This window comes from Ictidomys tridecemlineatus, chromosome 16 (genome assembly GCF_052094955.1).
Source record: "Ictidomys tridecemlineatus isolate mIctTri1 chromosome 16, mIctTri1.hap1, whole genome shotgun sequence".
NCBI lineage: Eukaryota > Metazoa > Chordata > Mammalia > Rodentia > Sciuridae > Ictidomys > Ictidomys tridecemlineatus.
The window spans coordinates 53,914,131-53,939,378 of NC_135492.1; the positions used below are offsets into that span (position 1 = coordinate 53,914,131).

Below are 25,248 nucleotides of genomic sequence, written 5' to 3' on the forward strand. Positions count from 1 at the left end.
AGTCCTCCAAGGACACAGTGCTTTCCTTCGCCCCACGTCACGCTCCAGAAGCAGCACCCGTGTGCCCGCTGCTGCCTGACGCCTGTGACTGGCACCAGCCCGTGTGCTGGGTAGGCGACAGGAGAGCAGAATCACAGGAGGGCCAACACCAGGGGTCTGGGAGCTAAGGGAGAGGTCTCCTGCAGGAAAACAGTCCCCAACCACTCGTCCGGTTTGTCTCCATGGCGGGGCCAAGTGGAGGGGCCAGAGAAGGACAACTTGGACCCTCTGCTGTGCGTACACACAGAGTTCCAAAAGTTGAGCGCAGTCACGTGATTCTTTACGAAACAGCGTATTCCTCTTGTGCTGGACGGTGCTCGCCCCGCAGTGTGGGAGTGAGAGCTGGCTGTTCTCTGGCTCTGCTTCATGACCAGGCGCAGCGGTCATCTCTGGCTGGCTGCTGGCCTTCCCTCTCCTCCACCTCCGGGCAGCGAGCATGCGCCCCACGCCCTGTCCGGGAAACTCATGCCGCTCTGATGATTTGTTCCTGCAAAGGTCAACGCTGTGCCACCTCCTTCCTGGGTTTTAAATATGACTTCCGAGGGGCTGGGGTAAAGCCTGTGCCCAGCACGCACACACCAGGCCCTGGGTTCTGCCCAGCACCACACACACACACACACACACACACAACACAGGAAAGAAAAGACAAAGCACAACAGGACTTCCCGTAAGGAGAAAAATCCCAACTGGACTTTGGAAGAAAAAGAAAAAAAAAACAAACAAACCAGCAACTAGGGATTGTCAACGGCATCCGCTGCAGGAGGAGCCACAACTCCCCTACAATCGCCAGCAAATCATATTTAAAAAGATATTCTTTAAAAAGGCGGGGAGGATCGATTATTCTCACACTTGCCGATTTCATGGAAAAGACGGAATAAACACGAAAAGGTATTTGTGAAAGTTCGGCGTGATTTTCCCAGGTCATTAGAGTGAAATCATTTAGTAAAATAAATAAGCATGACAAGGAAAAAGCGCTTCCGCCATTAGGAAATGGAGTGCGTTTGTTCCACCCCCAAATTAACACCCTCTCAGGATAGAGCTCCAGGTTGACACGGCTGAAGTAGGTGGGACTGACCACCTTCGCTTACTCACTACTCACCTCTCACTCACTTATCAGACTTGGCTTCAGACCAGGAAAACAAATTACCCTGAAGCCGTTTCATCCCACGTGGTTTGGGGGAGCGGCGCCCGCGAAGGGGCTTTCGGCTCCACCTTGACGTTCCGTTTCCTAAGCGGGGCAGAAGAGCTCGGGGGTGACTTCCTACCCCGCTCTGCTCATCTTGGGTTGTTAAGGATTCAGGGTGAAGCATCTGCAGGCTGACTGGCTGTGAGGAACCGCGACGAGTTAAGTGCACCCGTTTCCCAGCCCAGTCCAGGGCTGCGTCTGAGCACGGCTCACGGAGCCGGCCCCAGGTCTCGCTTGCAGACAGAACTCAGACCTCTGAGCTCTTAGCACAGTTCCTCCCCTGAGCACTTGTCTGCACTGGACCTTCTGTTCCAATTAAGGCACGAGACTAAAACAATCCAGTGGTCTCCAGGTCTTCAGAACACGTCCCTCCACCATACAACGTGACAGCAACTGTTTGCCGTGTTTCAAGCGATAAGCACCCTAAAGGATCTTGAGGAGAAAACAGGCTTCTGCTGTCAGACTCACCACTCATGTCTCTGAGGCTCGGTGTCGGAGAAGCTTTGGGAAGGAAGGAAGGAAGGTGGGCCTCCCCGTCTCTTCAAAGGGAGTAGCCCTGCTAGCTCTGAGAGACCTCCACCTGGGACACCCCCTCTTGAAGGTGTCCTGGGAGGTCTCCCCTCTTTTTATTCACCATCTCTGACCACCAGAAGTGTCCAAAAGCACAACGCAGAGAAGACAGGAACCGCTGGCCACACCTACGTACCTGACGGCAAACTGCAAGGCGGCTGGGCCCGGCTTCTTGGGCAGATCATGGTCCAGGACTCGGTGGTCCAACTGCAGCCAGTTCTGCTGACCCCTGTGAGGGCAGAGTGGGGAGAAGGGTCAGCGGAAGTTTCCTTGAAAACCAGGGACGTCTCCGCTCTGGCCCAGGGAGCGGATCAGGGTCAACTTGTGCATTTGAAAAGTGGACCAGGTGTAACGCCGCTCCCTGTAGCGTTATTTCTAATAGCAAAAGACCAGAAATAGCTCAAATGTCATACAGGGCATGGCTACAGAGGGTATCTAGAACCGCAGTGAAATACAACGCAGCACAAAGGAGCGGCGTGGGGTGCGGAGCCCGGTTACACACGCACTGAGAAGAAACTGCAAGACACGATACTAAACAAGAGAGCAAGACGCAGGGCCCTAAGCACAGTAGAGTGCTATTTCTTGAAATCAATAAGAAGAATTGACATATATACGTGCATGCATGTATGAAAAATCTGCAAGAAAATAAGAAACTGATTACAGTGATTATTTGGGGGGAAGTTAAACTGCCGGGCAGCATATTAATTTCTAGATTCTTATTAAGTATGAAATGCAAAGTGTTTTAGTTAAGAAGGGCAGACTCCTGGTTTAATGAAATGAAACTCACAGCTAACAATACCACAGCTTTTGAAAATGTACAGGGCTGATTCTGTGTACACACAGGGACTCAGTCATATTTAAACCGTGTTTATTTAATCAAGAGCCTCAGCCGGTTCGAGGGTATAACAGTGGTCTCTCTTGTGACCTCGCAGGGAGCCCGGGGCTGAGGATTGTGTACAGGCTGCCAAGGTTGCCTGTCTAGTCCTCGCATTTGGGGACCTTTCCAGTTGTTCCCACAAAACCCAGTTTTAAACCTGATGGTGCAGGGGGGTGTCGAACTGCCACAAAATCTATAATGGGCCTTCTTGGGGGGCACTGCAACTAACTAAAATACAAAACCAGAACCTTCGAAGCTGTGTTCATTTTAAGTAGGTAGGAAAATTGCACACGACAGCAGAAGGCACATCGACGCCTCCCACACAGACGGAGTAGAACTTCTCATTCTTCTGGTTGTACGTGATGCAGAATCTCGCCTGTCGTGTAGTCACGTGCACACAGGGTAGTGATGTCCCATTCATTCCACTTCCCCTGTCTAATGCAAAGCACCTCTGTTCTTCCCTACCCCACCCGGGTTGTGAATCAGCATCTGTGTGCGTATCAGACAGAACACTCGGACTTTGGTTCTGTGAGATGGGCTCATTTTGCTTAGCATGACGTTCTCCCACTCCATCCATTCATCTGCAAACGCCATCATTTCAAAAGTGTGACTGTTTCCATGATTAACCCCAAGGCTGCCGACAACTGTCCGAGATTTCCTTGGAAGAACCTTCCGTGGGTAAAGAAGGTGAGAGGCAGAACGTAAGCCACAGCTTTTATGAGTAAGGAAATAAAATAAAACAAAACAGAGGCCGATGCTGTGATTGGAAGACCCGCTCGAATTTCAGAGCTCATCTCGTGTCCTCCTAAAACCCACGGGACGCCGTGTGGGATCACGTCTCAACGCTTCTCTCAGGGCAGATGCAGCAGGCTCTGGGTTGCCCTGGGTCCCCTCCCTGTGTGCAGCAGCTCACACGCTGCGCTGTCTCACAAACCTGCAGGAGTTACGTGCCAGGGGGAGGGACGTGGGTGGATAGTGCCACCAACACGAGGCCAGCCGGCCAGCCACGGAGGCACAGGTGGAAGGCCACGCAACGTCCAGAGGAAGCCGCAGCCCGGGAGACAGAGCCCAAGGCTGGTGCTGTGGCCCTGCGGGAGGGCTGCGGTGGGGGGTCCGCAGGGCCTGGCCAGCACCAGGGCATCGAGCATTTTCCCATGAAGAGTCACGTGTACGTCATGTAAAATAAAAAATTAAAAGTGCACGTCAGAAACCAGATTTTTTAAGGTGTCCTTGTAATCCTAACAACTGGAAAACATGTTGAAGAATGACCAGATGAAGAGCACCCCCAGTTCCAGCCCCCCGGGGTTATCAGTAGGGTCACGTACAGCTTCTAACCTGCCTTTTCAAGAGTTTCCGTCAGCAAATAGAAGAGATAGAGTCAACTTAAAAAGACAGGTGCGTCCAGTCCTCGTGGGTGGGCAACCATAGCCCAGTGCTGTCCTTCTGACCCGAATCCCTTCAGTCTCAGGCACGGCTGAGGGACAGTGACCAGAAGCCACGGTTGCGTCCATCTGCCATCTCTTCACCCAGCCTTTCCCAGGGTGAGGAAGGACTGCCCTGGGTGCGGAGGGCCAGGCTGCCCCCTAGTGGCCGGCTCTGGGGACTGGGCCTCCCTCTGCGGGTCTGTGTTTGCCTGTCTGGACTCAGGACCCTTCCACCACGCAGGGCAGCCGGCCTGCCCGTCTCTCCTGAGCCAGCGCACTGGGTGCACACAGCAGCCAGTTCACTGACAAAATGCTCCTTCGATTCTATTTAAAGACGTTCACCAGAGGCACCGCTGATGTGGCGTCTGGGCTGGCAAATGGGCTCAGACGGTCCTGGGAGGGGCCCCACGCGGCGGTTTATGGGGGCGACAGGGAGGGCAGAAAGAAAACGCTTTCCAAAAATATTTACCAAAGCTGCAGGGCCAGGCCTGTGACGGGGACGCTCCAGGGGACACCCTCAGACAGAAGCGGGTTGCTAGGCGTGTTCCCCCGGAAGGTGGAAGTGGCCAGCTCTTCCCTGCCCACCACAAAGCCCAGCTCTGAAAACAAGCAGCCCCACAGCCGGCAGGCCCCTGCCCAGCGTGATTCACCAGCCCACGGTGCTGCAGCGGGGCCTGGAGGACACGCTGGAGCCAGGGCCTGAGAGGCCTGGGCCTCCACTGCCGGAGCCCAGGCTGCACAGGAAGGGGGCCCGCAGACCACGCTTCCCCAGGAGTGGCTGCAGATAGGACTCGGGGACAGAGGGCGAGGCCGGGGCCGACCGTGGGGCCTGCTTTTCTGTCTAGGAAGCTCTAATGTGTGAAGGCTGCTTGGTCTCTGTCCGGCTGGCATTCAGCTGAGTTTCCGAGTGGCCGGGACCCTCTTCTCCAGCACCCTGTGAGCCTGGGGCCCGAGGAACCCCACACTGCAGTCACAGATCCTGTTCCCGCCCTGTGTGGCATCCTCAGCACCCTGGGGTGCTCCCTGGGTGCAGCTGTGAGCTGCTCCTCTCCCTGTCTGCACGCTGGGCAAGTGCACCCTGCTGGGGACCATGTCCCTGCGTTCACCCCCAGACGACTCTTGCCTGGGATGGTCCGGCCTCCCCTCCATCTCATCAACCTGCCCCAGGTGCTGTGGCAGGGGTCTGCAATCCCAGCAACTCACCACTCGGGGGGGATGGCAAGTTGGAGGCCAGCCTGGGTGAGACCCTGTCTCAAAATTTAAAAAATTTAAAAAAGTAGGGATGTAGCCTGGCAGCAGAGTGTCCCTAGGTCCAGTCCACAGCCTGGTGAATAAAAAGAAGGAAGGAAATAAAACACAGTGCACCGTCCAGCGTGCCTCCCGGGAGAGGGAGGACGTCCAGCAGCCTCTGTGCAGAGTCCCTCTGTGATGGCTGAGGGTAGGAAGGCAGCCCTTCAGAGCCTGAGCCTCGGGCTGTGCACAGCCTCCTTGATTTGCTACAGGATCCCATGCCGGCAGCCTATCTCGGGGCCTCCTGTGGCGCTCCCCCTATAGAGAGGATGATGAGGTCCCTGGTACAGACAGACCTTGGCCCCAAAGCCAAACAGCTGCCCTCACACGCCTCACCTCATTGAGATCTCTGCTCCTGCCAGACTACCTTTTTTCTTTCTCAAAAAGCTAACCAGAAAAATAACTAAATAAGCCACAAAATGAGCTGCCCCAGGACCTATGCACTGGCTGTTTTGGGAATGCCTTTGCAGAGCTGGTTCTGACTTTCTAGCCCCCGTCCCCTCCTAGAAGCCTCCCAGGCCCCCCTGCCCTCTGCCTCCTGCCACCACCTCTCACACTATGTTCCTCGGGCGCTTGAAGTTGCTGGAGCTTCCTATCATCCACCTGGGTGCTGGTCCTGCCAGACGCCACCACGGCAACAGGAAGCCCCCAGGGCAGGGCCTTGTCTGTGTGGCTCGCAGCTGGCCCCTTGGGATCCAGAAGGGGTCAGCTGGGGGCTGGGGGGCACTCAAAGCCAATGAAGCCCTCCAGAACCGGTGCTTCGGCCTCGCCTCTCTGTGACCCCCACCGAAATGACAGTGCGTGGGGCCATCACAGCCTGTGCCGCGTAACTCCATCATTATGTATTGTGGCTCGGTCTGGGGCTGCCGGCTGCTCTGTCACATCCAGATGCAACCCACGTGCCTGCATCCATCTGCCACCTCTGCTTCCCGTGAGCGGCTCTGGGTGGGTTTCCAGTGGGTGCGAGGCCCAGGGACCTCTGCACTTCCTACTCTGCCCAGCAGAGGGAGCAGACAGGCTGAACAGGTTCTTCCCGGGCTCCCGGAGGGGGGGCGGCCCAGCAGCTCTCCCTAGACTTGGCTGAACCCCGAGTCTAGACCACGTTTTCAGAATTTTCTTCATCTCCTCGATGGCCGAATCTTGAGGCTCCGTCCGGTGGTGCTGGAGGCTGTTGGCATTTGTGGCAGGTCCCAGGCCACCAGCCCACCCTGCAGGAAGTCCCTGGAGGCCACAAGGTGTTCAAAGCAGCTCCACTGAAGCAGTGACGGGGACAAACTAGGCTGCCACAGTGCACGCGCGCGCGCACGCACACACACACACACACACACACACACACACACACACAGAGGGACTGGTAATTCCAAGTTCATTTGCTTACACAGTTTGGGATTCCCACCAGTGTACTCTACCTACAGTGCCTGCCTCATTTCAGAGGGGATTTAAAGTGTCCCCCACATACACACACTGTAATGTGATAACTTAGTATAAAAAATGGGAAGTCAAGGGAAAAAGAAGATCGAAAGTGAAAAGGGAACATAAAATGGACCCAGGGTGCAGCTAAAGTCTGTTCCACACTGAACCACGTCTGCCTGCCTGTCTGCCTGTCTGTCTATCTGGTACCGGGGATTGAGCCCAGGGGTACTTGGGTTCCATTGAGCCCACTAAGCTACACCCCTAGCCCCTTTAATTTCCTTCTGAGACAGCGTCTCGTGTCTCCTCAGTTTCGGAGGCTGGTTGTGAACCTGCGGTCCTCCTGCCTCAGCCTCCCCAGCATCAGGGATCACAGGCACGCACCACCTCACCCAGCCTATGTACATAGTTTTGAGGTGGCTGTAAATTCGCCTTTTAACTTCCTTGCCACCAATACCAGAAAATCAATTCACTTCCATGATACAAGGGAAGAACAACCTAGTGCCTCTCTCTCCCTCCATGAGCAAGCACGTCTGTACTCAGAGATGGGAAGAGGCAGACAGCAATTAAAATCCACCAACACTCGACGACGAATTCCCAAACCCCTCAGAAGGATGCTCTGAATTCTTGAAATGGCCACGATTCCTTGTCTAGGAAGAAATCCTGCACGAGGAGTCCTTCAACCAAGCGGGACATGCTCAAGGGCTTGGGTTCTCTCCCCTGCCCTCCATCCTGACTGACCGCGAGCAGGCCGCCAGGGCCAAGGTCAGAAACGAAACCCGGAGAGGCTTACGTGTCATCCGTGAACGTTATTCCAAAGTACTCCTTCTCCTTCAGGTTGAAGTGCGAAGCCACCAGGTCCAGCAGCTCTCTGGACAGAAGTTTGGGCTGTCGAGAAAAAAAGCGGATCAGAAGCTGTTTGGTTAGTTTCTCCCTCTCGTAGCCTCTACCCTCTTCAGCCCTGGATAGTCCTGGGCAGCTTCAGCCTCTGGGTTCTGAAATATCTGCTGGCATTGGCTCATGGGCTGAATCTACTGGAAGCTACCCTCTAAGAGTTGTGGAAGGAGAGGAGGTGGGAGTGGGGACATCCCCGAGACAGTGTCACTGCTGTGTGTCTGCAGTTCGATGGAGGACCTACTTTACTTTCCCCCTCGAAGGTGACAGTGTGGTTACCAACGCGTCAGTGATCAAGATGGCGAATACCAAGCACCTCACTGCCCAGATATCTGCAATACTATAAAAGATGTGGGATTAATTTTGCCTAGTGCTATTAAAAAGCCTCAAGGCCCAAGGAATTGAGGCTACAGAACTAACAACAATGCCAGTTACCACTCATTATGCTGAGCTCACTTCCGTTGTACGATTTGCGTTGTCTTTTCTATCAAAGCTAAACACGTTTACGGGAACTTGAGTTCCACATCTATAATGGAGCCATCTTAAGTCAGGGAACCATGAGGCCAGAATGGAGCCATCTTAACTTAGGGAACCATGAGGTCAGAATGGAGCCATGTTAACTTAGGGAACCATGAGGTCAGAATGGAGCCATTTTTAAATTCCCTAACAGGTATCCAATCACAACTGTCGCTCTTTCCTGTGCCCACCCCAATTTTATATTAGCTAATCAAGTAGACCGTATCTCCTGAACTCCACCCATGAGGAGCAGGGGCAGTGCTTTGTTAGGGATAAATGCTGATGGACTGACTGCCTTCCCAGGTGTGCTTGCTGGCTGGATCCCCTTTGGGGGCGCCCCCTTCTGCAGAAGTACATCCTGCCCTGGCCGACCTACTTCCCAGCATGCATTTGATTTCTTGCAGCACCTCGGTATTTCTGACAACATCCCTTTTCTCTTTCAACCCTTACCATCAGCCTAGGAGGTGGCCTTTGTATTTTCACCACTTAGGTGAGCGAGCGGAGGCAGAGTGTCGCTCTCTTGGGAAGGACGGGGATTTGATCCAGTTCTGCCTGCTCCTGAAGCCTGAGCTGCCATTTCTGAGGATGGAGTGACCGCTCCCTTCCTGCTCAGTGTCATCACCAGAGTGTACAGAGGGAGACCCCGTCAGAAGCCGGATCTGATCCACGGGCTTCGGGGGAAGCTCCAGCTCTGCTGGAGGGCAGCGCGGTGTGGACTCCACCCGTGTCCACATCATGACTGGTGCTGGACGCGCAGGGCCTGGGGCAGGAAAGGGGCAGGACAGGGTGGCACTTGACAGATTCTGGGTGGAGCCACTTGGAGCCACTAGCGTGGTGTGGAGGTTGGACCTTTGCTATTGGAGAAGGAAAGTGGACAGGGCCTCAGGTGACTAGAAAGTCGGGTGTGGGCTGTGACACCATGGTCACAGCACTGTCACTGACAGAGTGCTGACGTCGTCTAGCTTGGTTTGGCTGTGAGTCCATGAGCCAGCCTGGGCCATCTTCACCCTGGTTCCCAGCTGCGTGTGGAAGGTGCGCCAAGCCAAGCAGCAGGACGAGGCCTCACCGCGTGACAGCCCTCAGGGGAGTGCGGTGGCTCCCACTTACCAGCCCGAGGTTGAGAGAGGCCGAGACATTGGCTCAGGGCACACAGCCACCGAGTGCCAGAGACCCCGTTGGAGCCCAGGAGTCTCCAAGCCTCTGTCCCTGGCGGCCATGGCTTTATAGACCGAGTCCCCCCTGTCAGTCCGCAGTCCCTGGCTCGGCCTCCCACGTAAGCCAGCCACCTGGACGCGGACCACGAGGCTCAGGACAGAGCTGGGATGGACCGACGGGCGGGGAGGCGCCTACCTGAACCAGCAGCTCCAGCCTTCTGTCATCCAGGAGGTGCACCTGGCAGTGCCTGCCCTCGGTCATCTGTGGGGACAAGACGGCAGCGTGGCGTTAGGTGGGGCTGGCCAGCAAACCCTCAGACTGGCTGCTCACTTCCTGCTTAGGAGATGTGCTCAGCCTGAGAGGGGCTGCGTGCTGTCCCTCAGTGGGCTGGGCCAGAAACAGATCTATCACCAGCCTGACCTTGGATTTAAATTAGAGTAGGAAAAGCAAAGACAACTCAAAATGTCAAAATAAATGGCACTAGTGTATGGGGAGCCCAAACAATGTCCACAAGTCACACTGCGGGAAGCACTAGTCCTTCCCAGGTGAAGGTGCCAGACTCCCTGAATCCATGGTTTGTTTCTCAGATAGAGCATGCTTCCGATTTGAGGGCATTTCCCGTAAATACAGCATGTGCCTAAGTAGGAGAAACACGTGATACTCAGGATAAAATGGAAAGTCTCCGTTTTTAAAATCATGCCCCTCTGGCTGGGCAGGGTGGCATTCACCTGTCATTTCAGTGACTCAGGAGGCCGAGGCAGGAGGATCAAAATTTCAAAGCCTCAGCAATTTAGCAAGACCCTGTTTCAAAGTTAAAAAAAAAAAAGATGGAGATGTGGCTCAGTGATTAAACACCTTGGGTTCAATCCCTGGTACCAAAAAATAATTTTTTTTTGCCTCCCTTTTATTATATTTTTTAGTATATCGCCACTTATAGCTAAGATACATAGTTAAAAGCAGTTTGACATATAAATTTCCCCAAGCAATCAACCACGGGCTCGACAGCGGGTGGCAAGCAACTCTTGATTCTGTGCTGGGCCTGGCTAGCAAGCTCCTGGGCAGGCAGAACACCTGTTGATACATGCAACCGCAGCGCTGCCCTCAGCCCCAGCTGGAGGACTCAGGGGTACTATGTGTTTGGCTAATTTTAAAATTGGGGTGGGAAAAAGGGAAGGAACCAATTAAGGCTAAATATGATATCCTGGAAATGGCCACCAGACTTTCTGTCTCCCACAATATGCAGTGTGTGTGTCTGTGTCGTGCGTGCACAAAGAACAGATCCGTGTATACACACACGCACATTAAGAAAATCTCCCTTTTCAGTTCAGTGGGGGCTCTGCTACTTGCATCTTCAATCCGGCATTTCTTGGCCTCCCCCTGTGTGCACAGGGGAACTTGGATCTTTTTGAGGTTCTGCCTTCCAGACCCTCAAATGCACACTCAGCAACGCAGGGGGTCTCCTCCAGAGAAGCCCAGGGCTGCTCCGGTGTCTGGCTGGCTGAGGGGAGCAAGGTCAGGATGAGCTGTGCAGGTGCAGCTCTGCCCACGGCTGGGGAGTTGCTGGGTCACCTTTGAGCCAAGAAACACCTGTCCCTGCCTCTGGAGCTACTGGCTTCTGCTTCCCCCAGCAGGAGTCCCTTCCTCAGACCCGTGGCTTCCGCTCTCTAAGGATGGACGGCCACTCGCCACCGTAGGCTGAGACCCCAGGTCGGGCCACACCAGGAGAGCAGAGAGCCACAGAAGTGTGCCTGGCATACCAGGCCCTCTCCTCTGCAGGAGGCTGGTGGCCCCGGGAGGCTGGGGACAAGCTGAGCCTCACTGGCTTGTTAAGGGGGATGTGGGAAAGTAGCCGCATGCATTTTGCTCTTCAAAACCAAGCTGGTGAGTAAATCTTAGTCAATGCCGTTAGAAACCAGGCGATGCCCCTGGTAAAAGTTCCGTGGAGAGCTGTTTCCTCGCACGGTAGGGCCTGGAACAGGGGCCTTATTTGGCCAGGCACAGCGGCTACCCCCTGGGTGGGTTTGTGGTCTCTGGTCACCATGTGTGTCACCTGCCAGGATCCATGGAGTCCTGCCTCTGAGCCAGCAAGTTCACGTGGCCCCAGGGGAGAGAGACAGGGTGACAACAGGGGCCTTGATGGACAGCCACATGCCTGCCACCTAACACCGTTCTGAATAGATGCCCAGCCTCTGCAGGAGCTCCCGGGGGGGCACCTGGTCCTCGCAGGCACCAGGAAGCCAGGGCCCTGGGGGCTGTAACTTGCCCAGGAGCCCCCAGCCACACGGACTGGTCAGCGTCCATCACGAGGGCTGTTACTAGAAGTGCCTCAGCCTTCCTTTGCCTTATAAGAAATGTCCTCGCAGCCTTGGGTCCCGTACCGTAGGTGTGAACGGAACCCCATCTGAGGTCCGTAATACCACAGCCCCTATTTGTTTGAAAACTGACAACAACAGGAAGACTTTTTTTTGTAATCTATACATGTTACTTTTTTTTATAAAAAGCTTATTCACTGGAAGAACATTGCTGACCCATGATAAAGAGGACAAGTGGCAGGTCCACTTCAGCCAGTTAACCAGCACGTGGCAGGAAAAACCTCCCAGAGCTGAAGTGGCAGGAGTCAAGACAGAAGGGACCGCTGGGACCTGCGGGCCTGCCCTGGGTCTATAAGGTCCCCCGAGCCCTGTGCCAGGTGCCTTACTGACCATCTTCCTGGAGGAGCCTCTATTACCAGGCCTGTGTTCCCGGTGGCTCTGAAGGTGGAATGTAAACAGCAGGTACCTCCATGGAGAGCAGAGGCCAGGCCCTAGGCACACAGCGCCACGCGGGGCACTACCTCGGCCACCCGGCAGCTGACCCAGGGCCCGCTGCCCAGGGGCTACCCACGTGGCTGGGGAGGGACGACCGTCTCTCAGGCAGCCTGAAGCTCACGCTGCTTCCAGAGAAAGCTAACTGCGGGAGAAGTAGACTCATTGTCAGAGAGCATCGGTTAGGAGCCGCCCCCTTCAGACACGGGGAAGTGGAGGGACGCCACGGCGCTCCTGAGAACGTGAGAGCTGGGCTGAGACTCAGAACTCTGTCCCCAGGCCACGCTGCCGGTGATGTCCACAGGCCACCTGGCTTATAATCACCATCTCAGCCAAATAAACTTTTTTACCCAACAGGTCAGTTTTTTTTCTTTTTTTTTAAAACTTAAAAAAAAAAATGGAAACAAACAAACGAACAAAAAGACAAAAGAAACACCCAACTAGGCATTTCTTACTGATTTTAAAACATGACTCTTGCCGAGTCCCATCTAAAATTTCAACCACAGGGACCCGTACGTGAAGCACCGTGGTCCTACCTCTGAGTACAGAACCACGCTTGTCTTCTTGTGGTGCTGGGAATTGAACCCAGGGCCTTGCCCGTGCTGAGCGAGCACTAAGTCCGCTCCCGACCCTTTTTGTTTTCCATTTTGAGACAGGGTCTCGCCCAGGTGCAGAGGCTGGCCTTGAACGTGTGATCCTTCTTCCCCAGCTTCCCGAGTCGCTGGGATTTTGGGGTGTGACACCGCCGCGCCTGGCTACAGAATCACTTGTGAACCCCACAGGGACCAGGGGGACATTTCAGAACTGACCGCTACGTCAGACCAGCCTTGATATCGCACTCCCCCCCGCCTCCCGCCCCAGGAGAGCCCCTCACCCGCCTCCTCCCACCCAGCGCCGGGACCTCGGAGGCTGGACGCCGCACCCTGGGCTGGACCTCCCACCTGGCTCTGTGGTGCCCTGCTTGCTCCCCGGCTGGTAGGATGGGTCCTCGGAGGGCAAGTGCTGTCGGGCAGTGGAGAGACGGTCCAGCTGGCCAGCGTCACGTGCAGAAGACCCAGAGGGAAGTGAGAGTGCCCCGGGCCTGACCTCTGGTGGACAGAGTGGCCGGGCTGGGGAGCAGCTGGCCCAGCAGGCCCTGGGCGCCACCCCTCGGAGGCCAGGGAGCAGAGTGGGTGGTGGGATGCCAAAGGGGAATTCCAGGCAGGGTGGAGGACGGGGCAGTGCAGGGCCACTGACGGCCACCAGTCAGCCGAGAAGCCACAGGAAATGACAACTGCGAGAAAGACCCAAGTCCCTGGCTGGAAACGCAAAAGGCTGGGGAAGCAGCAGCTAGCTCCCCGCGAGGGCCCCTTGGCCTTTTCTGAAGGCTCAGCAGAGGGGGCGGCCTCCTAACAAGGACTGTCCCCGTCCATGTCCATGGGGAGTGGCCACTCCCTCCAGGGCCTCCCTGTCCTCATCTGTGGGGAGCGGTCACTCCCTCCAGGGCCTCCCTGTCCTCATCTGTGGGGAGCGGCCACTGCCCACCAGGGCACGCGGCCTGTCTCCTTAACAGCTGGTGTTCCTGACCGGCCCTGCTGAAGGACGGGGACCTTCCTGTCCTGTTCCCCGTGGCATCCTGGGCTTCGTGAAAGGGACAGAGTCTGCAGGTACCTTCCACGGGAAGGAGCGCCTTCACTGCTCAGCACTGAGCCACTTCCACCCCGAAACACACTCCAGATGATTCAAGGTGGCCGAGCATGGTCCAGGGGGCCATGTCCCCGACGACTCCCATCTTGGCCCAGAAAAGGGGACGCGTTCCAACAAGCCCTCTGCCCCAGGACAAGGTGAGCCACCAAGTCCTCATCGGATCACATGTCCTGCAGGACCTGGAGACGGAGAGCGCTGTACCCAGGACGCTGTCACTCTGGGGCCTATTGAGTGGACAGTGCTATGTTTCTCCCCAGTGACGTCAGCCCCGGCTGCACAGACCCCCTTTTGTGCCAGCTCTGGGTGGTGACACCGTTCCGAGGATGGCCTGGGCTGACACCCGGGTCTCCAACAGTCAGCTGTGACTCCCCGTCCAGCTCCGTGCAGCCTGCTGCCCCCAGCGGGCCACGGGCACGTGCTTCACGTCACGTGGGAGCTGTGTCCTTCACAGATGCCTCTTCTTCCTGGCGGCCAGCAGCCCTGCCAGGAGGAACCCGGCTATGGAGGTCTTACAGTCGGAGGGCTGAGGCCCAGAGGCCCAGCTGTCTCTGGTCACACTGCTGGGAAGCGGGTGCAATCTCCGGCTGGACAGCAGAACCAGAGGAGGACAGTCCTGCCCCCGGGGAGTAGAGAAGGAACAGGAGAGCCAGCAGAGAGGAGGGACAGAGACGATGGGAGGTGGAGGGGGGAGAAGGTGAGACCTCATTTACCAAAGATAAAGCCGAGCCACCGAGTCACGTGGCTTGAGAAATGGAGTAGCCAAGCTGAGGCTGCTGCGTGTGCCCGGCCGGGCCCCGGCCTTCATCAAAACAACACCTTGGAGGGGGCTTCCCTTTCCAGCTACATTCAATGAATCGGCCGAGGCTCGGTGAGACCCTCACCCCAGGGTCAACGAGCAAGGAGAAGGTGGAGACCCAGCGGCTCTGGGTCCAGGACCCCACTACCAAGTGTCTGCACCTAATACACATCTGGGGCTGAAGGCCACCGGGAGACACCGACCTGGTGTCCAAGAGATGTGCCCGGGATTCAGAGTGACAGGCTCCTGTGTGTGTCCCAGGCCTGCCCTTTGTCTGGGAGTATGGCCCGGACATTGTGGCATCTCTCAAACTTCTGTTCTGCCCCCGTGAGTGGAGATGACCAGACTCAGCCTCACCCAGCGTTCTGTTTGTTCTCCGAGGCTGAGACTGACCTGTCCTTGGGCGTGCTGGACGTGAGCCCTACAGAACGACCCCTCCCTCCGGCCCCGTCCTGTAGCTTCCACTTGTAGTAAAGCAGGTCCAGTGGAACCCAGCAGAGAGGCCCACGCGTACCACGGCACCAGCACAGCTCGGTGAAACCTTGGCGTGTATGATCCGTGGCACGGGAACCCGGAGGACCGCTGTCAGTGGAGGCCTTGAAGCCGCTGGGTGACGTGGGCTAAATGTCACTTCTCCCATGAAACAGTTTGTCCTGGATTATTAAGTCCCCAAAGCCACCCACCAGAGAGCCAAGGGCAGTCAGCCAGGGGCCAGGGGTCAATGCCACTGACACCCTGTGCTACCCAACCCACGGACTCCAACCTGCACTGGGAGCTGCCCAGGCGTCAAACTGAGAGTGGACACCACAGGCTCTCGCTTGCTGCCCGCTTGTGACCTGACTTGGTCATTTCTGGTTTTATGAGAACCTTAACCAGTCAGTGAACTAATCCTGATAGGGGTTAAGGGGGCGGTAACGACAGGCAGGTGGGATGTGGCTGGAGGAGATGGGGCGCTGGGGTGTGCCTTAGGGGTGTCCCTGGACAGTGGGCGTCTCTGCTTCCTGGTGCCCTGTCCTGAGCTGCTGTCCTCTTCCACTCCCTTCTGCCATGACCAACTGCCTCACCTGGGCCCAGGGCACTGGATCTGGCCTTGGAGGGACGGAGGCCTCTGAATCTGTGAGCCCCTGAGTTCACTTTTCCTCCTCGAATTGTTCTTCTCAAAATCAATGGACTAAGACACTACTGATGTCCCTCTTGCTCATCTACATATTTATCTTGGGGCCCTGGGGACTGAACCCAGGGGGACTTAACCACTGAACCACACCCCCAGCCCTTTTTATTTTTTATTTTGAGACAGGGTCTCACTAAGTTTCTTAGGGCCTCATCAAGTGGTTGAGGCTGGCCTCAAACTTTCAATCCTCCTGCCTCAGCCTCCAGAGTCATTGGGACTAGGGGTATGTGTCACCACATCCGGGTTCATCTGTCTATTTTGACTGGTTCTGTCTACTTATACAGAAGGTGACATCCCCTGTGGTATGTTTACATGTGCACATAGATTTTTAGACATTAACTCTGCATTTCCTTTCCTTTCCTCTCTTTCCCACCTCCCTCCTATCCCCTTCTTGGACTCCACGGATCCTTCCTCTCTCTCTATGATATTGGACCCTCTGCCCCTCATTTTATTCTAGCTCCCACGTATGGGAGAAGTTTTCTCCCTTGGCTTACTTCACCTAGCATGATGTCATCCATTTACCTGCAAATGCCGTCATTTTCCTCCTTTATGACGGAGTGAAACCACACACACACACACACACACACACACACACACACACACACCCCTTCTTGCTCCACCCATCTGAGCATCTGAGCTGACTCCACAGTTCGGCTCCTGTGGACGGTGCTGCTAGGAACCCTGAGGTAGCTCTATCATCTGTGCTAACTTTACTTCTTTTGGAGGAGAACTGAGGAGGGGGACAGCTGGGTCACACGGTGGTTCCATCCCTAGTCCTTGGAGGGGTCTCCCCGCTGCTCCCCAGAGTGGCCACACCAGCCTGCAGTCCCACCAACGATGCAGCAGCGCGCCTGTCCCCGACACCCTCACCAGCACGGATGGCTGGGGTGTCCTTGCTGATGATGGCCACTCTGACTGGCACAGGATGGAGCCTTGCTGTGGTTTGATCTGCGTTTCCCTGATTGCTGGGGATGCTGAGCATCTTTTCATGTTTGTAGGCCATTTGTGCTTCTCGTTTGGAGAAGTATCTGTTTGGTTCTTTTGCCCGTTTATTGATTGGGTTATTTGTTTTTCTGGAGTTGAGCTTTTTGAGTTCTTTATGTCTTTGGATGCTAATCCCCCATCAGAGACGCAGCTGGCGAAGCTTCTCTCTTCCCGCAGGCTCTGTCTCCAGGCTGCTGATCATTTCCTTTGCATACTGAAGTTTCCTGGTTGGACGGCATCCCACTTACTGACTCTCGGTTTTATTTCTTGTGCTTTGGGGTCTTGTTAGGGAAGTCGGTGCCTGCACCCTACGTTTTCTTCCCACGGTTTCAAGGTGGGCTGAGCCCAGCTCCATAAAGGCCTCCCCAGGTGACACGGTGTGAAACCAAGGGGACGATGTTGGGGAGGCGGCAGTGCAAACCGGGGTTCAGGTAGCTGCCCTTATCCACCCAGCAGCCACGGCAGGCACCGAGAGACTTAGCGCTCACTGTCTTAGCAAACCCACGCAGGATATTTCTGCTCTTCTCCAGAGGGAAGCATCCTCTTTACTGGAAACCAGCTCTGTTTTCAGACAACATGATACAGTATCAACGAGTCAAAAAAACGGAGACCCAGACATCGTAGACAGGAAAAGTCGCAAAAATGGTGGTGGGGTTTTTTGATTTTCGAGGCAGTTCAGGTTTAAGCGGAACGAGGCCGTGGAAAAGAAAGCCGGTGGAAAGTGGGGCTTCCGGCTTTGGAGTCGATGCGAGCGGCAGACGCTGTGGACTGGAGGCTCTCGCCCGCCCACCTTCGCCTGCGCCCGTGAGAAGCAGCCTTGGGAAGGGGCAGGGGGCCGCGTTCTTCAGAACCCTAAAGACCCGCGCGCGGGGCTCGGGAAGGAACTTTAATAATAGACTGCGGTGCTGGTCACCGACCGACGTCCCGGGCGCGGGGACTAACTACTGCAGGACACATCGGGAAACCCTGGACAAAAGCCACCCAGAGCCAAGAGCACTCGGGCTGCCCCGAGAGCGCCTGACTGTCGGCAGAGCGTTGGCGTCTCCGTCCTGCGTCACCCGTGTTGGGAGCTTGGGTGGACGCTTCTCGGGGCCTCCGTGCCCCATGACCCCTGTGGAGAAGCCCTCAGGGAGTTTATAGTTGATGAAAACGGACAGCACCGGGCCCAGGGTCCTCCTGTCTCCTGGTTGGAGAGGAGACTTAGAAAGTCATTACCAAACCGAGAAGCAGAGAAGGCCGACTCCTCTTGTGTTCCCTGGCCTTGCTGGGACACAACCCAGAGCCCACGCTGGCCCGGCAAGTGCTGGGTCATCAGGCACACACACGGCTCACCACGAAACACACGGCCCTTAAAGGCAGCGGCCCCAAGGTCTTCAAGTCCAGCCGCCCGCCTCGTCCACTGAACCTCGGTGGCAGCGGCTCAATCTCAGGATGTGAACGTTTGCACCACAAAGATGAGCTGCACGGCCGGTCAGCGGCCCTGTGCTGGGGAGCTGGGTGTGAACCCCCGTCCCACGTGCTGCAGGAGGCGGCCGACTCCGTGTGGAGGCCCCGGAGGGACCGTGAGAACAGGAGGGAAGATGAGTGGCCTCGCTGAGATGGCCGTGTTCAAGGCCCAGCTCGGTGGCCTCTGAGGGGCTTATGTCTCACAGCCTCAAAGTCGGCGTCCCGGAACCCTCCTGCGAGGGGGCCATGCTCAAGCTGCAGGACAGAGCTGCCCACAGGCCATCGCAGAAGGGCACCACGGAGACGCTGCTGCACCTGGGCTCCGCTGCCCCTGCACTGTGACTCACGTCCACTGTGACTCATGTCCACTGCTGCGTCTGCTGCCCTTCCAGGCCCCTGCCCCACAGAACGTACCCTCCATGAGGAGAAGGGTGCGTCTCACTTTCTACAGCCTCCCCAGCCCCTAAGAGGGTGCCCAGCTCGGGGTGCTGGCGAGCACCTGAGCAGCGAGCCGGGGAGTGGACGTCCCTGCGTGTCCCCCGTGGGGGTGCGTTGGGGGATGACAGCCTGGCCTCGGCCTCCCAGGTGGTGCTCACTGCGCACAGCTGTTCCGCGGGCCGGCAAGGCTCCCTCTGGCCTGCTCTCAGTTCCACTCCTCCTGGCTGAGAGAGGGTCCCAGAGAGGAACTCTCCCCCCGACGTGGGGTGGTCTCCAGGGATCCGCGTGCTTTCCCCGGGGCCTTCTCACCCTGGCCCTCTGCAGCTTCTGCAGGGGGAAGGGTGGGGCAGGTCACTTAATAAGCCCTTGGGCCTCTGTCTCAGAGGCTGGACGGGGGAGCTCCCTGGGCGGTCTCTGAGTCCTGCTATTCACCTGGGGTAGGGGACAGTGCAGGGCTCACCCCGTCCTCTGTGCAGGGTTGAGGTGGGCCCAGGACCTCTGAGGAAGTCCCACTGGGTGGTGTCTGATCCCGGCCTCTCCCAGGCCCGCTGGAGACTTTAGGGAAGTCAGTGCCCTCTCTGAGTGGCCGCTGGGCCACAGGGGTCACTTTTCCTGACGCATCAGAAGCTCTACCTCTGAGGAAGCTCCTGCTGTGTTTAAAGCATAAGTCACTATTGAAACAGCCCGAAGGTCAAGGGCACAGAGGTGGGCTTCAGCGCAGCTGTGGGACCTCGCGGGGTCCCCCCCTTCACCTGAGCTAGGGTGACAATCAGGAATGACGAGATATATTTACATTTCCTCGCTAATAACAAAACAGAGGGCTCCAAGTGTAAAACACAAGTCCGCGTGAGCTCGTAAGGGTGCTGTGGAATTAGACCAGGGAGCCTGTCGAGATCCTGGCTCAGCACCCGGCGCAGACGGTGCACCCGGTAAATACTGAAGCCACCCTGTGTCACCCGATTCTCTAAAGAAGGGAGTAAGAACAAGGGAAGGCACAGTCCAGCCTGCCGGGCGGCTCACTTTGACTCAAGAGCAAAGAGGAGCAGCCGAGAAAAGGTGAAGCCGAGAGAGACCGGCTCTTCCCCCGTTCTCAGCCGCGTCTGCGGAAGCGCCCAAGAGCTCCCCTCTCTTTGTGGTCAGGGAATGGCGAAGTGGCCGCTGGCCCGGCCAGATGGCTCTCACAAAGAGGAACACGCGCACGGCTCCCCGTACTCCGCCTTAGCTTTGCCACACAGAGAAGGCCGTCACTTAGGAGATCTCAGAGTTTTCCAACGTGAAGCCACAGCGTCTTAACAGGGACGTCCGAGAATCCCACTGGAGGAATGGCTTGGGACAGGCCCCTGGCAGCCCCCCAGCCTGTGAGCTGCAGTGTTCACCTACAGAAATGACCACTCGTGGACGAGACCCGGGACTGCGGGTTCTCTGTCCTGCGTGGCTGCCCACTGTCTTCCGCCAGCGGTTGGAATCCATGACCGACAGGAAGCGGAACCTCACTTGGGACCCTGCTCCCCAATGTCCACCCCGAGGTGCAGGCGCCCGTGAGAAGGCTCTCTTGGTGCCCGAAACACAGACAGCCTGGAGGTCCGGCGGAGCACAGCAGCGGAGGACCCTGCAGACTCGAGACTCGGGAGACCCCGACCCGAGGCTGCGCCCTGTCTCCTCGGGATGCGGAGTCTTAAGGGAATCCCTGCGTCTCTGAATTTTGACCTCCTGGGTTCCAGGATGAGGTGACGGACAGTTCTCCTCCTGCTCAACAGTTGACCTCCAAGCCCTGCATCAGGACAGTCCTGAGCAGCAGCTGTGGACAGGAACCCCAATCTAGCAAGAAGGACTTCCCCAGCCCCTCAAGACCGACGAGTGGCCTGCAGGAAGACCCAGAACGCACTTTGGGGTGGAGCCGGTGGGTCTGAGCCCTGGGTTCTGACCCCAGGAAGGCCTGGCTCCTGAGGGTCCCCCCATGTAGATCCCGTCACGTGAGCCCCGCGGGTGGCTGCGATCCTGCTCTGAGAATGCAGGTCACCAACCGCAGCTGGGCGAGACTCCTCTCCACCCCTCAGGCCCGAGACACCTGGGGACAGGCTGCTGCTGAGACCAACCGTCCTGCTGCCTTAGCACAGGGCACACCGGCCCGGTCCCTGCGGTGGGTGTGAGGTACGTATTTCCTGGACATTTCCTCTCTGCCCCATCCTGCCCACTTCCTCTGCAGACTTCCGTCCACCCCCAAGGGCTCTGCCGTCCACTGGGTGAGATAATTTCCTCTGCTTTCTGAAGTGGACGCAGATTCCCACCCCCGCCCCCCCAACACCCACCCATCGGGGAAGAAAAATGGACTTAGGGAGTCTGCCATGACCAGCTGGCCAGGAGGAAGAGCCGTGAGCGAGGGGGCAGGACCTCCTCGGACCCGTCATAAAGGGCTTATTGATTGACTGACCGGCCGCCCCTCTACTTAGAGCTGCTAGATTCTGATCACACAGAGGCGCCACCTCAAGCCTGGCCCGGACTCGGCGCCCCTGTTGCCCTCCCCAGGCCAAACGGGGATGTGCATCACAGGGCCCTTTAAGAGCGGCCACTCCCGAGTCCTGGGGCGCCAGGGTCCGTGCTGCCAAGTGCCCACTGACACACGGAGCACGCCCCAGACGTCTTGCTGACGAGACGTGGCCCATCGCAGAGCCCGAGGGCTGTGCTGGCTGCCGACGGCCTCCCCCGCTCAGGAAGCGCCAGTCTTTAAGATTAAAGACCAAGGGAAGGGGCGGGGGGGGGGGGCAGGGGCGGTCAGCGCAGTTCATGGCCAGTGACCCACACTCACAAACCTGCCCTCTCCGACTTTTCAAGGAGCCAAGACGCATCTCAATCACAGGAAAACCCAAGTCGGGCATCGGGGCTGACCGACCCCAGGGGGCCCACGGGAGCCCAGCGGAGGCTGCTGAGCCGTGGGACTCCTGGGACAGAGTGGAATAATGGTCCCCTGCAACGTGCGGCTCTGAGAGTGGCCTCCTGCAGTACCCCAGAGGAGCCAACCTGCCCGTAATGTGCACGTCCGCCCCAGGTCTGGCCAGCGAGTGCTGGTAGAGGCTGGAGAGGCCCCGCACCCACCCGGCCTGCAGCGGGACGGCGACCTGGGGACGTCCCTACCTCCAGAGCATGGTCCAGGCTCATTGACGGACTGCGGTGTGCGCGGCACGAAGGGCCCGGAGGGCTGGGTGCGCTCCACAGCGAGCGGGCAGCTGGAGTGGGGGCCCAGAGGCCTCCGACGCCTTCCGCTGCTGCCACATAATCTCAAGGAAATGACCTTACGGTTTGTCGCTTTGATGAGAAACAAAGGCTCCCGACGTGAGTCAGGGGAGCTCCCGGCCCTGCTGGCCACCCAGAGCCCTCTTCATCACACCCTGAAACACAGGGGGAGTGTTTCCTGTTCCCCGACCCCCCCACCCCCCGACGGGGCACCAGGGGGCTGGGCGCTCCTCGGGAGCAGGCCACGGGCCACACCAGGCACCATGGCCAAGCCCAGCCGCCGCTCTCCCAGCCCTGTCCTGCAGGAGACTGGGAACCTGACACATGGATATAAGCAGGACACTTAATTCACCCGTGCCACTGTGGACACTGCCCTTCAGCCACTGCTGCCCGCAGAGAGGAACTCAGCATTCCACCGACACCCCCCAGCAGTGTCCGTCCTGGCTGGACCATCACGGACCCAGAGTGGACGGACTTTGCCCTCCGTGGGCCACAGAATCACCCACTGTTGGAACTGCTCCAGGCGTGGAAATCATCGTAACACGGCGCGCTTCAAGGTGAAGCTGAGAGCAAGATACCCAGAGTCCAGGGAGGGTCACCGACTCCCTTGTGCCTGAGGACAGTTAAGTAAGGACCTGGGACGCGGCGTCCCACTTCACCACCTGGTGAGGAAAAGAACCCTCTGGAACTCAGTGTAAGGAGGGGTGGGGCCAGGATCGTGAGCTCCGCCGCAGGAGAAGCTGTAGGTGCTGGGGACAGCTACTTGATCTTTGTGGGAGCCTGTCCCCTCCTCTGTCGAGTGGAGACAAAGGTCCCTATCGCACACAGAAGGGCTTGGGAGGAGCTAAGTGAGATAACAGGCAGCGTACAGGGTGAAGAAGGTGGCGGCACGCACCTGTCAGATACCTAAACTGCCCCGGGCAAGGTGCCGTGGTCCCCGCTACAGGAGAAGTTCATCCCTCAGAAATCAGGGGGTGTCGATGGCAAGCCCCTCCACAGGCTGTGACTACCTGGGGCCACAGGATGCTGTCTGGGAAGATGCGGCCTGAAACAGCCTGGTTCAGTGCCAGGTTTGCACACAGAGAAGGGGCACCCGGGGCGAGATGGGTAGAAACGGTGGCCGAGAATTGAGTCCAGGTTCAGTGACTGTGTGTGGCCGTGTGTCCACGAGGGGAGGGGCTGACGTCAGAAGGAGGAGTGACCGAGACCTCACTGAGAAAGGCCACACACAGGCCGCTGCGGAGACTCTCCCACACGCATTAAGGGGACAGGAAGAGGTACACCTTGGTGGGCACCTGACGTTCCCCACGAAGCCTCAGGCGTGGAGATTCCAACCTGCAGCTCACACACCTGGGCAGAAGCAGTCCTAGAGAAAGGCGGGCCAAAGGGCAGAGCGGGAACACCACCTTGAGCCCATGGCACCTCTAAACAGTCCCTGCCAGCAGTGGGGCACCAGGCAGGACTTGACCCGGCGCCCAGCAACGTAGACTTAGGAAGTGCTGTGTAAGGAAACATGGGTCCATTTTGTGTTGCTATCACAAACCACCTGGGACAAGGTAATTTATAAGGAATAAAGGTTTATGTCATTGGTTTAGAGACTCAAGTCCAAGAGCCTGGCACTGCACCTGGTGAGGCTGCATCATAACGGGGCGGAGGCCTCACATGGTGAGGCAGAGTGACTGTCCCAGTGTGGTCTCCTGCCATTAATGCCACCATGGGGACCCTCCCATCCCACTCACCTCCAACACCACTGGCTGAGCGGATCGGGTTTCCGGCACATGAACCTGGGGGTAAACCCTGAAGCCCCGCAGGGTCCCTCCTGGAGTGTGTCCAGTGGGCATGAGCCGGTGTGGACGGTGACTGTGGACTACGGACTGGGAGACGGCGGCCTGTGGGCTGGACTCGGGTGACTGTCCAGGGCCCTTCTCGCCTCTGGTCGGGGGTTGAGGGAACGGCACCCCAGGGTGGGGAACCGCACACAGGGGCCCGCGGTGTGGGAGGACAGTCCCAGGGCTCTTTGTGAGCTTTGCATTCGTCACCAAAACATTGTCCCTTCCGTCACGGTTCCTTCCCTGCCACACAGAGGCCAGACACTGCGAGTCCAACCTGGGCCAGGAGCTGCGGCTCCCCAGAACCAGGGGCCCTACCCAGCTCTGAGCCATCCACTGTCCCCTAACAGGGAGAGCTCAGGACCAGAGGTCACCTCCTAAGCCTGGAGGTCTGCACAGGGTGGACGGCGGACACTCTGGGTGGCTCAACCACAAGCGGAGAACCAGGGGGGAGGCGGAGGGACGGGGCGTGCTCTCTGTTTCCCAGGCGTGAACCCTGGGGTGGTGGACGCCGGCTTCAGACCCAATCTCGTCCCAGTGTTTGGCCGAATAAGACAAAGATCCTTTGAGGTCCATTTCTGAATTCCCCGTTTCACATGAGGCACAGAGAAGCCACGACCCAGAGCCTTTCGGGGGACAGAGCAGGACTGGAACCCAGAGCCGCCCTTCTCCCCGCGGCGGTCCTCGCAGCGTGGCAGACAAGGGGAAGGGCGCCCAGGCCCACACGCGGGCGCCCTGTCGGATTTCCTTCCTGTCTGTATTGGAACCCGGTTTTCTGTTTTGCTTCATCCCCTCTCTCTCTTTCCCTGGGCGTTCCTTTAGTCACGAAATCGAGCATTTTATGATGGAAAATCGGAGTCACGCACAGCCAGTGAGTGACCAGGGCGATGACCACTGTGCAGCCACCTTCACGGGGCTGATTCTGCGGCTCCGTCGGTCGTCCCTCCTGCCTTTTGTCCTGCTGGGTTGTCCTGAAGCAGGACAATCCGGTCCTTGTTGGAAACACGACCCCAAATAAGCCAAAGGAAGAAGAGTGACCATCATTCCTTAGTATCTTCAGGTATCCGGCCGGAGTTCCCATTTCCAACTGTCGGACTAATGAATGTCTCTCTTTCCAGGTTGTTGGAACCACGATCCAAAGGGAGGGAAAGTTCACGCTTGGCCGCTGGTCCCTAGTTCTCCGCGGTCCCTGGTCACCTACGTACGGCCCCTTTCCGTCCACTCCTCCTCTTCTCTCTCCTTGCAAATAAACCGCTCTTCACTGTTGCCCAGGCTGGCCGTGGACCTGCGGCCTCCTGCTGTGGCCTCCCGAGTGGCTGGGATGGAAGGGACAGGGCAGCAGGCTCGGTCGAGGTGGGGGGAGGCAGGGCCCCAGCCCAGCAGGTGCGTCTTGCCCCTCGCCTCCCTGGTGCCCAGGACCCCTCCCTCAGCCGCTCCCTCCTGAGCTCAGGATCCAAGTCACTGTAAAGCACTCCTGGTGTCTGCCCTTGCAACCCGATGAC

The 25,248-nt window shown here is 57.5% G+C and overlaps 1 protein-coding gene across 6 annotated transcripts in view; it reads right to left on the reverse strand.

Annotated features, from left to right (window-relative positions):
• The window catches only part of Frmd4b (FERM domain containing 4B), a 179,659-nt gene that overhangs the window by 77,219 nt on the left and 77,192 nt on the right, over positions 1–25,248 (reverse strand). For 3 of the 6 annotated variants that reach the window (XM_078033627.1, XM_078033624.1, XM_005333869.5), the window contains 3 exons: positions 9,557–9,622; positions 7,590–7,684; positions 1,932–2,024 (listed from right to left, as the gene is read on the reverse strand). In XM_078033627.1, the coding sequence (XP_077889753.1) occupies positions 1,932–2,024; positions 7,590–7,684; positions 9,557–9,622 (254 nt within the window). Of the gene's footprint in view, positions 1–1,931; positions 2,025–7,589; positions 7,685–9,556; positions 9,623–21,818; positions 21,838–25,248 lie in introns of those variants that run through there. The other 3 variants (XM_078033626.1, XM_078033625.1, XM_078033628.1) reach the window with 3 other exon arrangements.